At 43.0% G+C, this 15,986-nt stretch overlaps 1 protein-coding gene across 1 annotated transcript in view; it reads left to right on the forward strand.

Annotated features, from left to right (window-relative positions):
• The window catches only part of RB1 (RB transcriptional corepressor 1), a 398,991-nt gene that overhangs the window by 163,859 nt on the left and 219,146 nt on the right, over nucleotides 1–15,986 (forward strand). The window contains exon 15 of the mRNA XM_069758297.1: nucleotides 6,216–6,247. Within this exon, the coding sequence (XP_069614398.1) occupies nucleotides 6,216–6,247 (32 nt within the window). The remainder of the gene's footprint in view (nucleotides 1–6,215; nucleotides 6,248–15,986) is intronic.

Here is a 15,986-nt window from a genome sequence, read left to right on the forward strand (position 1 = left end):
TGCCTCATTCGCGCCACCAGGCCTTGCATCTCTTTGTTGCATCGTTTGCATTTTGCACGCATGCCTGCCTTACCGATAGGCGAAGGAGCTTCATTAAAATATTACCAAACTGGGTCTCTTTTACGGCCTGCTGCCATTATAAGGAAAGAATGTAATAAACCTCAGATCTTACACACAAACAGATCCAGACTTGTCTGTCTGTGGCTATGCTGCAGTATTGTGCTCAAAGTTTCACTTTCATTTTCTTGTCTGCTTGCCCTTCCTCCTCCTCACACTTAGATTCACATTCTTCTTGTGTTGTGCAGATCTATTCCACTCCAAACAATCAGAAACATATTGTCTAACTTCTTGGACTTGGCACTGAAGGGGTTGATTCTGTATTCATAGGTTTGTAGAACAATAGGATTAAGGTCTTTTTCTCAACTCTGTTCATGTTGTAACATTTTTGCCGTGAAGAGGAGGCTGGGACCTCTGCGGAGTCAAATTCAGTTTTGAGAACTGCGTAAGTAAAGCGAGCGTCTGTGATAATATAGGAGAGAAACTGCCCACTAATCCTACAGAAACCTCTGGAAGAGCATGGTATTGTGAATGTTACACATATACAGCCTTTATTCTACTGAGTTAAACAACTCAGCTTTATCTCATGATGGAAGAACCTTTGGATGGTAAAATATTTTCGTCAAAAAGCAGTTTATTGAAAAAAATCCGATTTAAATAAAAAAAATCCGATTTAAATAAAAAAAATCCGATTTTTTTATTTTTTTATTTTTTATTTTAAAAAAACATTGATTTTTATCCACCCTGGTGAATGGCCCAGTCACAGCCGAGACCTGAGGCTATGTTCACACGTTCCTGATTTCCCTCCTTTTTTTTTCAGGACTAAAAACCGCAGCTCTTGGCAGAAAACGCAGGTCCTTTTTTTGGTGCTTTTTTGGTGCGTTTTTTTATGCGTTTTTTTATGCAGTTTTCTATGCAGAGTCTGTGTGTTTTCTAGGAAGTTTTTTAGGGTTAAAATGGCTGAAAATACCCTACCCCTAACCCTAACCCTACCCCTAACCCTACCCCTAACCCTAACCCTATTCTAACCTTAGTGGGAGAAAAAAAAAAATTCTTAATTTTTTTTTTTATTGTCCCTACCTATGGGGGTGACAAAGGGGGGGGGGGGGGGGGGGGGTCATTTACTATTTTTTTTATTTTGATCACTGAGATAGGTTATATCTCAGTGATCAAAATGTATTTTGCAAGATGGCGGCGCCCAGGGAGAAGACTGCCGGACGGACACCGGGAGGCCGGGTAAGTATAAGGGGGGGAGATGAGGGCACGGGGTGGGGGTCGTCGGAGCAAGGGGGGGGGGGGGGATGGCAGCATCGGAGCATGGGGGGTGGGGGAGTGGGATTGGGGCACGGGGGGGGGGGGCAGCCACACTGCAGCTGTTCTGCACCACAAACCGCAGTAAAACCCGCAGATATGTTTTTCATCTGCGGGTTTGACCTCACAATGGAGGTCTATGGGTGCAGAACCGCTGCAGTTCCGCAAAAAGAAGTGACATGGTACTTCTTTTTTACCGCAGCTATTCAGCGCGGCTTTTTTCAAGATTTTCCGCAATGTGGGCACAGCAGTTCCTGTTTTCCATAGGGTACATTGTAATGTACCCTGCATGGCAAACAGCTGCGGACCCGCAGCGGGAAAATCGCGGCGATTCCGCATGAAAAAAAGGATGGTGTGAACATGGCCTAAATGCCATTGAGAATCTGTGAAAAGACTTAGCAATTGCTGTCCAAAAGACTTGTAGCAGTGATTGCAGTGAAAGGTGCTCCTACAAATTGACTCAAGTGCTGAATACAAATAATTTTCAGATTTATATTTTTAAAAAAATTAAAAAGCCATGTATTATTGCCTTTACACTTCACAAATACTTACTACTTTGTGTTGGTATATCACGTAAAATCCCAATAAAATACATTTAAGCTTGTGTGTGTAACATGAACAAATTGTGTGAAAGTTCATGGGGTATGCATACTTTTTCAAGGCACTGTATCTTGTGTGAACGTACCACATGAGAGGCTTAATATGCACCGCAACCACTTGTGTGAGACACAGATATCACCATGTTTTTGCTGGTGATGACTCGGAATAAGCTCAGCAAGCCCTTCTTTAAAGTATCATCTGATAAAGTAATGGTATTTTGCACTGTGTCCTCTTCACTGTTTCTCCCCTTAAAAGCTGTAGCTCCCCCTCCAAGCTGGGCAGGAAACTGCAGTACTTCCCTAATATGAATGGGGCCAGGTTCACTTCCCTCCACAGCCGTGTCGCTCTTGAGTGTGCACAGGAAAATTGGAGAATGCAGCACCATGATATTGCTGCATCCTTGTAATTGTTGGAGGGCCTGGAGGTCGTACCCTTACTGATTATAACGTGATGGCATATTTTAAGCTGTGTTATTACTTTATATGATGGAAAATCTCTTTTAAAGATTATAAAAAGCTGCCTTCAAAATACCGTGTGGCTAAATCAGATTTGGAGAGTTTTACTCCCATCCTAGTATATGCTCCCCCATCTTTGTATATGCCCTTCATCCTGGTATGTATACTCCCCCATCCTTGTATATGCTCCCTTATCTTTGTATATGCCCCTATTTTTCTATATGCCCTTCTTCCTGGTATATATGGATCCCCATCCTTGTATATGCCCCCAATCCTGGCACATGCTCCTCCATCCTGGTATTTATCCCACCATCCTTGTAAATGTCACCCCATCATTGTATATGCGCCCTCATCCTGGTATATATGCCCCTCATTCTTATAAATGTCACCCCATCATTGTAAATGCACTACCATTCTGGTATATATGTCCCAATCCTTGTAAATGTCACCCCATCATTGTATATGCGCCCTCATCCTGGTATATATGCCCCTCATCCTTATAAATGTCACCCCATCATTGTATATTCGCCCCCATCCTGGTATATATGCCCCCCATCCTTGTAAATGTCACCCCATCATTGTATATGTGCCCCCATCCTGGTGTATATGCCCCCCATCCTTGTAAATGTCACCCCATCATTGTATATGTGCCCCCATCCTGGTGTATATGCCCCCCATCCTTGTAAATGTCACCCCATCATTGTATATGCGCCTCCATCTTGGTATATATGCCCCCCATCCTTGTAAATGTCACCCCATCATTGTATATTCGCCCCCATCCTGGTATATATGCCCCCCATCCTTGTAAATGTCACCCCATCATTGTATATGCGCCTCCATCTTGGTATATATGCCCCCCATCCTTGTAAATGTCACCCCATCATTGTATATGTCCCCCATCCTTGTAAATGTCACCCCATCATTGTATGTGTGCCCCCATCTTGGTATATATGCCCCCCATCCTTGTAAATGTCACCCCATCATTGTATGTGTCCCCCATCCTGGTATATATGCCCCCCATCCTTGTAAATGTCACCCCATCATTGTATGTGTGCCCCCATCTTGGTATATATGCCCCCCATCCTTGTAAATGTCACCCCATCATTGTATGTGTCCCCCATCCTGGTATATATGCCCCCCCATCCTTGTAAATGTCACCCCATCATTGTATGTGTGCCCCCATCTTGGTATATATGCCCCCCATCCTTGTAAATGTCACCCCATCATTGTATATATGCCCCCCATACTTGTAAATGTCACCCCATCATTGTATATGCGCCTCCATCTTGGTATATGTTGCCAATCCTGCTGGAGGCACTGTTCAATGCATAGAAAACAAAAAACATTATAAACATTGCTACTCACCTTCATCTCCCCCGGGGCGCCACGTCGTCTTCTGAAGCTGGCAGCTGATTTCAGTGTCGAAGCGATGATGTCCCTGCAGTGCACCCAGTCGTGTGTAAGGCTTCTTTCACATTTCCGTTGGTATGGGGCCGTCGCTAAGCGTCAGCGCAACGTACCGACGGACGTTGTGCAAATTCTGCACAACATGGGCAGCGGACGCAGTGTTTCAACGCGTCCGCTGCCCACTGTAATGTCCAGGGGAGGAGGGGGCGGAGTTGCGGCTGCGCATGCGCGGTAGGAAATGCAGGACACAACGTACGAAAAAAGTTCCCTTGAACGTTTATTCGATACGACGGCCCGCCAAATACCGACGCATCCAGTGCACGACGTATGGAACGTGTGTCCATACGTCGAGATGCGTCGGTAATACAAGTCTATGTGCAAAAAAACGCATCCTGCGGGCAACTTTGCAGGATGCGTTTTTTCCACAGAACGACGCATTGCGACGGCCCCTAAACGACGAAAGTGTGAAAGAGGCCTAAGACGATGTGAGCTGCTGGCTTCTGATTGGCCAGCAGGGTGTATTGCGGCACACGGATCCGGCAGGTTTGTGCAATACACTCCAGCTGGATGTGTGTCTGAAGACGCAGATCCAGCTGAAGTAAGGACTGCCGTCGCCGGGCTCCTCACCCGTCAGGCCAGGTCCACTGATACGGAACGGTGATGGCTCACTTACCTCTTCAGGTACGGAGGACATAGGTTCACCTTCACTGATCTAATAGATGAAAATACCAATAAAAAACCCTTCAAAAAAGGACCAAAAAGTATGACAAAAATATATAAATTTTATTGAATATACATAAATAGAATAAAAACAAGGCAGTAGCCACCAGTGCAGCAGCAACGGTGGGACTCACTCAGGGACAACCTCAATATAAAAGCATATACGGCAGTGGTATAGAAATAACAAATAATGGTGTCAAGCTATATATGGAATAACAATTAGTGAAATGCAAATAAATACATGTGGAACAAATAGCAAAATTAAGTAAATAATTAAGGTAAATTATACCATGTGAGTACTAGTAACTGATAACCTTCCACTACGTACACATAAGAATAAATATACTAAGCTAAACAGCTAGCACACCACACATATAGACACTGCATAAGTAAAAGGTATAGTTACCATGAGGAAGAACCCGGGGACCCACCACACCTGACGCGCGTTTCTATCTAATAGATGTTATAACAATACATTAGCAAATACCTCCAATTACAAATGTGGTATAGACCTTCTGATTCGCTGTGTCGCTTTCCCCATGCGCAGGGCATTGCTGTTATACAACCACTAACATCATAACCATGGATACCAAAGACTATTGTGAAAGATGCTGACCAAACTGTAATGCTGACATTTTTGTATTTTAATCAAATGGTTAGTGGTAGGGAGGTCAGTCCAGCGATTCACGTGCCTCCCACACGTAAACTAGCGCAAGCTCTGCTTGATTCCTTGTGTAACACAAAATAATCCATCATGTCATGTAGCCGTCAGGATAAGAAGAGATTCCAACTCCAATCATATAAAAACATCATATTTTATTGATAATTACCTAAAAACATGTACCATACAAAGACTGGGGAAAACCTCCAAGAAAGGAAGGGAGGAGACACAGCAATCTCCACCACAACCCTGGTGGGGTACCAGAATATATATATGCCAATAATAAATGTACAAACCCACATCTATATGCTAAAGGATGGCTAACAACATGGAGAGCACAATTTTATTATGATTATTATTTATTATTAAAGTGCCATTTATTCCATGGCGCTTTTACATGTGAGGAGGGGTATACTTAATAAAAAACAAGTACAATAATCTTAAACCATAAAAGTCACGACTGGTACAGGAGCAGAGAGGACCCTGCCCGCGAGGGCTCAAAGTCTACAAGGGGTGGGATAAAGGTAATGTGCTAGCGCACAAATATACAAGGATATAAATCCTACATTATCTCACTACTCCTAGCTATATAATCCCAGAGAGACCTCACATACACCCAGCCAAAAAGACTAAAAATATGGGAGGGTCAATAGTGTGTTACCGTAAGTGCAGGGTGAGACCGCAGTACATAGGGCTGGCTGTGTGGCACAGTGATCGTGCATGGTGTCTGCCATATAACCGTAAAACCCCAGAAAGGAAGGCACGCCACAAGTGTTTGCATTACTTGTTCTTTCTATCATTACAGTCACACATGCTGTGCTATAAATGATCTCACATAAGAAACTCTTTCAGACATACCGCAGCCGACCTTCTGCTGGTCAGAGTTTGTTTCCTGTTTCCAAGTTTTGCTTTGAACAATTCCTTTTATGATTGAGTTCTGTACTAGTTTTATTTTTGTTTAAAGTTCAAGCTGTTTTCTATATTATTTTGTCTTTGATTTACAGGAAGAAGAACGCTTGTCTGTGCACAACTTCAGGTTGGTTCTTCAAAGGCTAAAGTCGGCCACAGTATTTTTAGATGGCAGGGAAATTGTAGAATTGGTTGTTCAAAATTTTATAGGAAGTCGCTCATTTCGATAATGAGCCGTCTGTTTCCTGCCCCCTGTAACAGCGACATTACTTTCCCTGCTGTTTTCTATTGTATCACAGTAAGGTACAAAGTAGTAATCAGAATTCTGTGCACATTGTTTTTCTTGTTTAGAAGTATGGTGAAGGATTAAAAATACCGCCATGTTTGTATGTGTCTGAATAAATTCCTAACTTACTTTTCCAGATACTTTGCCTGCTGAAAGTGTAGAAATGAAATGATGGGCATTATCATCATATTGGATATGTATTAAATTAGTTGTGACAAACCATTGATGAAACTAGATTGCTTAAAGATGCTGGCCACTACTTTTTTTTCTTTTGATGGCCTATTTTTAGGATAGACCATCAACATCTGATCTATAGTTTTGATGGAGCTGCTGTGTCCATCAACATCCGAGAACTTCTGGCTTGCTCTGGTAGCAGCTAATCAGTGGGGTGCCAGGGGTCACACCACTCTGATCACATATTGATGGCCTATCCTAATGACAGGCCATTAGTAATAAGCGAATGTGCTCGGATTAGGTGTTATCCGAGCATACGCTTGTGTGCTAACCAGGTGACTTCGGCGTGCTTGAATAATGTTTGAGTCCCCGCGGCTGCATGTTTCACGGCTTAACAAACAGGCAATCCCTACATGTGTTGCAGCTGTTGAACAATCACGAGACATGCAGCCGTGGGGACTCGAACATTTTTTTCAAGCGTGCCGAAATCGCCCGGTTAGCACACGTGCATGCTCGGATAACACCTTATCCGAGCACTTTTGCTCATCACTATAGGCCATCACTAAAAAAAAATAATTGCCAATCTTTATTATATTCACTCTGAAAGGTAGAAAATAAATGTTGAAAATATCAAAGCCCTATAATCTGGTGAGGAGTTTTATTAGGTGGATTACATCAAAGACCAGTTGTCATCAAAGGGGTTTAACACCAATACAAGCAAGCAGTTTGCTTGTTAAACTAATAATACTTTGGTCTCTACAAACAGCTGTTACTTAGATGAATCAAGGCCTACTTGGACTCCAACGACCTATTTTGGACTGTGTTGTCAATAAGACCCTGGACATGTATTCAAGGCTTCATAAAATACAAATTTTAAGCAATCCCATATACCGTAAATATGTGTACGTAGAATAGTGTAAAAAAATATAAATAACGTACCGTACATGAAATGTGCAGTATTTTTGCAGTAATTCCTGTAATGTACATTGTACTATTTCTATAAGAATTACCAAAGAAATTACTGGAGAAACAAGGATCAAATTAGAAAATGTAAATGTTTATTTCTTTAAACTCCATAATTGAACAAATTAAAATGGATCCAGATGTGGGGGGTCAAAGCAGCAAGTATACATGGTTCATAGAACATATAATAGATTTTGATGATGGCTGGTTAAAATAATGTAATATAATCAATGACAAAATGGTCTCGGTTAATAAATATAATCAGAATAAAATTCTATATAAACACACACCGGCTGAGGAAGTTTTATAAGAAACACATGTAGCGATGAGGATTCTGGGCATCATGCAGCTTGGAAGGTAGAGCTAATTTAGAAGCTTTTTCAGTTCTAACATGGTGTAGGTTTTTTATATTTTAACATGGTTTAGTGATTAATTACTAGCAACATTAAAATTATTTTTTCTACTCATTTTAGTATTTCACTCATATCTTGGTTCTGATAATGGTATATTTCTTTTAAAACACTTGTGTTTATTTAGCATCATATTCTGATTATATTTGTCAACTGAGGCCGTTTTGCTATTGATTGTATTACATTTTTTTTAAAAGCCATGATTGAAATCAAAAAGATATATGAATCGTGGAGCAGCCACCTATAGGTACCGTCACACATAACGATATCGTTAATGATATCGTTGCTTTTTGTGACGTAACAACGATATCGTTAAGGAAATCGTTATGTGTGACAGCGACCAACGATCAGGCCCCTGCTGGGAGATCGTTGGTCGCTGAGGAAAGTCCAGAACTTTATTTCATCGCTGGATCTCCCGTGGACATCGCTGGATCGGCGTGTGTGACACCGATCCAGCGATGTCTTCACTGGTAACCAGGGTAAACATCGGGTTACTAAGCGCAGGGCCGCACTTAGTAACCCGATGTTTACCCTGGTTAACAGCGTAAACGTTAAAAAAACAAACACTACATACTTACCTTCAGCTGTCTGTTCCCGGCGCTGTGCTTCTCTGCACTCCTCCTGCATCCTGTGTCAGCACCGGCCAGCCGGAAAGCACAGCGGTGACGTCACCGCTCTGCTTTCCGGCTGACCGTCGCTGACAGTGCAGAGGAAAGCAGAGCGCCGGAGGACAGACAGCTGAAGGTAAGTATGTAGTGTTTGTTTTTTTAACGTTTACGCTGGTAACCAGGGTAAACATCGGGTTACTAAGCGCGGCCCTGCGCTTAGTAACCCGATGTTTACCCTGGTTACCGGGGACCTCGGGATCGTTGGTCGCTGGAGAGCTGTCTGTGTGACAGCTCTCCAGCGACCAAACAGCGACACTGCAGCGATCGACATCGTTGTCGGTATCGCTGCAGCGTCCCTTAGTGTGACAGTACCTTATCTCTCCTAGCTCCTCTCTGGGTTTTTCATCAGATATACTCCATTCAGGACTTTACCCTCCTGCTGTCTTTATACAATGCGTCAGTAAAGTCATGGTGCACTTTTCACCAGTCACAGGTTCTATTTATAGTTTACATTTTGGCGCCCTTTCTCTTGCCCAATCATATCAGACCTGTTCATGAGGAGAGGTCACAAGAATCAATCAAACAACCCAAACTCATATAAGCTGTTGCTGAGCCCCCAGTCAGATTAACCCCTGATAAACTGAACTCTGATTAATACACGGCCAGGTCTGTGACATCATGCACCCACAAGCTTATGCCAGCTGTGTGGTTTTCCATGCCAGTCGAGATGTGGACAGTACAGAGGAAAGTTCAGTGTGTTCTGTGGCTCGCTAAATTCGAAACCGTGACCAAAGTGCTACACAAATATCGTCGCGTTTATAATGAAACGCCACCACATATGAATAACATTACTTGGTGGGATAAGCATTTGAAGGAAACCGGCAGTTTGGTGGAGGAACCCCATTCTGGTAGACCATCAGTCATTGATGAGTCTATAGAGGCTATACGGGATAGCTACCTAAGGAGCCCTAAAAAAATCTGTACTTGCGTGTGCTTGACATTTACACCTAAGCAAGACTACAGTCCATAAGGTGGTAAAGAAACATCTCTGTTTTACGGGGTACAAATTGCAGCTGTTGCACACTATAAAACCGTCGTATAGACGCAAATGATGCGCGTTTGCTACAGATATGCTTCATGAGATCGACAATGATGCAAGATTTTTGCAGAAGATTGCGTTTAACGATGAGGCGACGTTCCATATCTGTGGACATGTTCATCGCTATAATGTCTGAATAGGGCTGCTGAACATCTCCATGCCTATTTTGAGTACGAAGGCAACACCCCTAAAGTGAAAGTGTGGTGTGGCCTGATGGATGATAAGCCCATTTTTTTCGCAGAGCTGTCAGTGACGGCAAACACGTATCTTGACGTGTTGGAATTGTATGCAGTGCCACAATTTCCAGAAGGGGTCATCTTTCAACAGGACAGCGCTCCTCCACACTATGCCACCATTGTTCCTGAGTTTCTGGATAGAACATTCCCCCGGCGGTGGATAGGCAGGGGTTCTGTCAAGCCATGGCCACCATGATCCCCGGAACTGACGCCCTTAGACTTTTTCTTTTGGGGTTATGTGAAGCAACATGTGTACATTGAACATATCAATGACATTAAACACTTAAAACAGAGAATCACAGACGTTATTCACTCTGTTACACCAGACGTCCTTACCCGTGTGTGGCTTCACTATCGTTTGGATGTGTGTAGGGCAACAAATGGAGCCCACATCGAGCTGCACTGAATAGGTGTGAAACTAGGAGAGTTTTTCTTTTATTTGGAGCAGATTTCACTTTTCTATCATTTTTTGTTACTTTCCAGTGACTGGTCAAAAGTGCACCATGACTTTACGGACACAATGTGTGTGTGTATGTATGTATATATATATATATATATATATATATATATATTATATTATATTATATTATATTATATTATATTATATTATATTATATTATATTATATATATATATATATATATATATATATATATATATATATATATATATATATATATAGGGTTTCATACTCACTCAGGTGTGAACGGAGAAAGACAGGAGACAAAAGTGACCAAAACAGCCAAAAAGTATGGGAACAAAGAAATTGTCTGAGGTCACCACCTGCAGAACCACTCATTTATAGGGGTTGTCTTGCTAATTCTGATAATTTCTACCTTTTGTCTCTTCAATTTGCACAACAGGAGGAGAAATTGATTCACAATCGGATTTGCTTCATAACTGGACAGGATGATTTCACAGATGTGTGATTGAGTTGGAGTTACATTGTGTTGTTTTTTTATAACTACAATCTGTAACCAAACCAAATAAAGTAATACCTTGTGCTTTATTAGCTCTCATAATATCCCTTTGAAGAATTACTGTCTTACTTAAATCCTTGTGTTGTGCACCCAAAGTCCTGTACCAGGCATAACACGCATCATGATATTGCAAGATTACTTCTTTAAAGGGAACCTGTCCACAGGATTGTGCACGGTAACCTACAGACAGTGTCAGGTTGGTGCCGTTATACTGAATAAAATGATACCTTTGTTGATGAAATCAGTCTTATGGTTGTTCTTTAGGGTAACTGTAAAAACTGAAAGAAAAACTAGCACTCACCATCCGTGCAAAAAATGTCCTTTCTTTATTGAGGCTTCATGTTAAAATAGCAGGGCATAGCAGGGAGAACCTGTGGTTCCTAGTGACGACGGCCGTTTTGCTCTCCTGAGCTTCTACGGGTCATTAGAATTTGTAACAGGTAAAAAATTTTTAAGTAGCTAAAAGAGCATTTTAATAGGTCCGGTCAAAAATGACCGGAGCAGTACAAGTGTATAGTGGAAACAAATAGAGCAGCAGAGTTAAATAATTTAAAAAATAAGCGTGAGGACCCCTCTATTCTTGATAACTAGCCTTGCTGAAGCTGACAGCAGGGGGTTGCAGGTCCCAGCTGTGAGTTTTGTCTGGCTGGTTATCAAAATTAGGGGGGAACCCACGCCGTTTTTTTTTTAAAATTATTTATAGCGCAGGAGCCGCAGATGAATACTCCCATCCGCCGCTCCTGCTGTCACTGTAAGTAGCAGCTGTAACTGTCAGATGATGGGAGCAGTAGTCCCATCAGCTGACACCAGTGATCGGAGGTGAGACAATTTCCCCGCCGATCAGAAGTGGTGTTTGCTGCGCTGTCATGCATATGACAGCGTGTCAGACGCTAATGTCGGACCCCCCATTCAAGTGAATGGGGGTCTGCTGCTGGATGACAGGCTGCATGAACGCATCATGCAGCCTGCCATCTAGATGTAGCAGAGCCGAGTGTGACGTCACATCCGACTCTCCTTGTTTTTTCTGCAGCAAATACGCTGAAAGAAAAGTCAACCTAGCGTATTTGCAGCATTTTTTCACCACCCATTCAAGTCAATGGGTGAAAAACGCTAAGAAAACGCTGAAAGAAGTGTCATGCCCTATGTCAAAAAAACGCTGCAAAGCACAAAATACTGATTACACAAAAACCCAATGTGTGTGCATGAGATTTCTGAAATCTTAGGCTTTGCTGATACTGTAAAAAGCAGCTGAAAATTAGCATAAAAAAGCAGCTAAAAAATGCCCTGTGTGACCTTACCCTTAATCTTTATTTTCAGTTTACGGTTAATGATATGCTCGTGCTCCGGGGCGGCCTGTGGGGGTCTTCATGTGGTGCTCTATTTAGATATTCTTCTGTATGGCTTCTGATAGGTCACTGACCCCACACTGACCTGCCCTCTAGTTTACATAATGAATGTTATATACACTGCTCAAAAAAATAAAAGGAACACTTAAACAACAAAATATAACTCCAAGTAAATCAAACTTCTGTGAAATCAAGCTGTCCACTTAGGAAGCAACACTGTTTGACAATCAATTTCACATTCTGTTGTACAAATGGAATAGACAACAGGTGGAAATTATTGGCAATTATCAAGACACACTCAATAAAGGAGTGGTTCTGCAGGTGGGGACCACAGACCACATCTGAGTACTAATGCTTTCTGGCTGATGTTTTGGTCACTTTTGAATGTTGTTTGTGCTTTCACACTCGTGGTAGCTCAGGTAGTGCAGCTCATCCAGGATGGCACATCAATGCGAGCTGTGGCAAGAAGGTTTGCTGTGTCTGTCAGCCTAGTGTCAAGAGGCTGGAGGTGCTACCAGGAGACAGGCCAGTACACCAGGAGACGTTGAGGGGGTCGTAGGAGGGCAACAACCCAGCAGCAGGACCCCTACCTCAGCCTTTGTGCAAGGAGGAACAGGAGGAGCACTGCCAGAGCCTTACAAAATAACCTCCAGCAAACCAGAAATGTCTGGGAGGAGATCCCTCAGGAGACAATCTTGCGCCTCATCAGGAGTATGCCTGGGCATTGGAGGGAGGTCATACAGGCACGTGGAGGCCACACACACTACTGAGCATCATTTTCTTGTCTTGAGGCATTTCCACTGAAGCTGGATCAGCCTGTAACTACATTTTCCACTTTGATTTTGAGCATCATTCCAACTTCTGACCTCCGTGGAATATTAGTTGTGATTTGTATTGATCATTTAAAATTTTTTTTGTTCTCAACACATTCCACTATGTAATGAATAAAGATTTACAACTGGAATATTTCATTCATTGATATCTAGGATGTGGTATTTTAGTGTTCCCTTTATTTTTTTGAGCAGTGTATATTGAGAAAAAAAAATCACCTGCAGCAGGCAGGTGCCACAGCATGATCATATGTATAATGTGCAGTTAATTATTTTTTTATGCTGGGGGCGTGTCCTAGCTGGCCATGTGAGTGGAAGCAGGGAAGAGTGCTCCTGCTGCCAGAAGGACAAAAATCCTGCTTTAACCCCGATTTTCGGGTAAACTCACCTAAATCCGGCTAGCTGAAGGTCCGGAGAGTGCAGCGGTGCGGAGCGGCGGGTCCAGAGTCGGCAGCGATGACCAGGAGGCGGCAGAAAGACGCTGGCACCAGCGATGCAGGAGCCGGCCAGGATGGTGCCGATGCTAGGGAGGACGCCGAGAAGGAGAACGCCGCATGTCAGCGGCGCATGAAGGTGGCCGCAAAGCTGCAGCAGTATGCCAGAGTGGAGGCTGCTAAGGAGGCAGAACCAAGATCTGAAGCTGGAGCTGATCAGGAGGAGGAGGAAGCAAGCAAGGCTGAGCAGCATGAGGTACAGAGGGGGAAGGAGAGAGGCAGCATGGCTGGGGCTAGTGGGGGACCTGAAGCCATATCACAAGGAGAGGAGCCGACTCTTAGAGATGTTATCACACTGATCTCTTCATGTCAGCAATCCCTGAACTCCTTGGCCCAGCAGATGCAGGAAATTAAAGGGGATACGGCACAGATTAATGCGACTCTGCAGAAAATGGACAAACGTATAGGAGTGGTGGAGGAGAGGGTGAGCACGGCAGAAGATCACATAGTGAAATTACAAAAAGCTGAAAAGAAGTTCGCCCAAGCAATAGCCGAGCTCACTGCCAAAAATGAGGATCTGGAAAATAGATCCAGAAGAAATAATACAGGTCCTTCTCAAAAAATTAGCATATAGTGTTAAATTTCATTATTTACCATAATGTAATGATTACAATTAAACTTTCATATATTATAGATTCATTATCCACCAACTGAAATTTGTCAGGTCTTTTATTGTTTTAATACTGATGATTTTGGCATACAACTCCTGATAACCCAAAAAACCTGTCTCAATAAATTAGCATATCAAGAAAAGGTTCTCTAAACGACCTATTACCCTAATCTTCTGAATCAACTAATTAACTCTAAACACATGCAAAAGATACCTGAGGCTTTTATAAACTCCCTGCCTGGTTCATTACTCAAAACCCCCATCATGGGTAAGACTAGCGACCTGACAGATGTCAAGAAGGCCATCATTGACACCCTCAAGCAAGAGGGTAAGACCCAGAAAGAAATTTCTCAACAAATAGGCTGTTCCCAGAGTGCTGTATCAAGGCACCTCAATGGTAAGTCTGTTGGAAGGAAACAATGTGGCAGAAAACGCTGTACAACGAGAAGAGGAGACCGGACCCTGAGGAAGATTGTGGAGAAGGACCGATTCCAGACCTTGGGGAACCTGAGGAAGCAGTGGACTGAGTCTGGTGTTGAAACATCCAGAGCCACCGTGCACAGGCGTGTGCAGGAAATGGGCTACAGGTGCCGCATTCCCCAGGTAAAGCCACTTTTGAACCATAAACAGCGGCAGAGGCGCCTGCCCTGGGCTACAGAGAAGCAGCACTGGACTGTTGCTAAGTGGTCCCAAGTACTTTTTTCTGATGAAAGCAAATTTTGCATGTCATTCGGAAATCAAGGTGCCAGAGTCTGGAGGAAGACTGGGGAGAAGGAAATGCCAAAATGCCTGAAGTCCAGTGTCAAGTACCCACAGTCAGTGATGGTGTGGGGTGCCATGTCAGCTGCTGGTGTTGGTCCACTGTGTTTCATCAAGGGCAGGGTCAATGCAGCTAGCTATCAGGAGATTTTGGAGCACTTCATGCTTCCATCGGCTGAAATGCTTTATGGAGATGAAGATTTCATTTTTCAGCACGACCTGGCACCTGCTCACAGTGCCAAAACCACTGGTAAATGGTTTACTGACCATGGTATTACTGTGCTCAATTGGCCTACCAACTCTCCCGACCTGAACCCCATAGAGAATCTGTGGGATATTGTGAAGAGAAAGTTGAGAGACGCAAGACCCAACACTCTGGATGAGCTTAAGGCTGCTATTGAAGTATCCTGGGCCTCCATAACATCTCAGCAGTGTCACAGGCTGATTGCCTCCATGCCACGCCGCATTGAAGCAGTCATTTCTGCCAAAGGATTCCCGACCAAGTATTGAGTGCATAACTGAACATTATTATTTGTTGGTTTTTTTGTTTGTTATTAAAAAACACTTTTATTTGATTGGATGGGTGAAATATGCTAATTTATTGAGACAGGTTTTTTGGGTTATCAGGAGTTGTATGCCAAAATCATCAGTATTAAAACAATAAAAGACCTGACAAATTTCAGTTGGTGGATAATGAATCTATAATATATGAAAGTTTAATTGTAATCATTACATTATGGTAAATAATGAAATTTAACACTATATGCTAATTTTTTGAGAAGGACCTGTATACGTATAGTGGGGCTGCCTGAAAAGACTGAGGGGAGAAATCCCACAGAATTTGTTGAAAATTGGCTGCTGGAGAAGATTGGGAGCACAGTGTTGACAAAAGTTTTTGCTGTTGAACATGCTCATAGGGTCCCGCCGCCGCAGCCCCCTGCCCCAGGAGCGAATCCCCGTCCCATGCTTGCTAAAATACTGAACTACAGGGACAAAGACATTATCCTCAGAAAGGCTAGAGAGATGGAGGATCTGACGGCTGGAGGTCAGAAAATTGCCATTTATCCGGATT

The sequence above is a fragment of the Ranitomeya imitator genome, chromosome 3 (genome assembly GCF_032444005.1).
Source record: "Ranitomeya imitator isolate aRanImi1 chromosome 3, aRanImi1.pri, whole genome shotgun sequence".
In the NCBI taxonomy this organism is placed as follows: domain Eukaryota; kingdom Metazoa; phylum Chordata; class Amphibia; order Anura; family Dendrobatidae; genus Ranitomeya; species Ranitomeya imitator.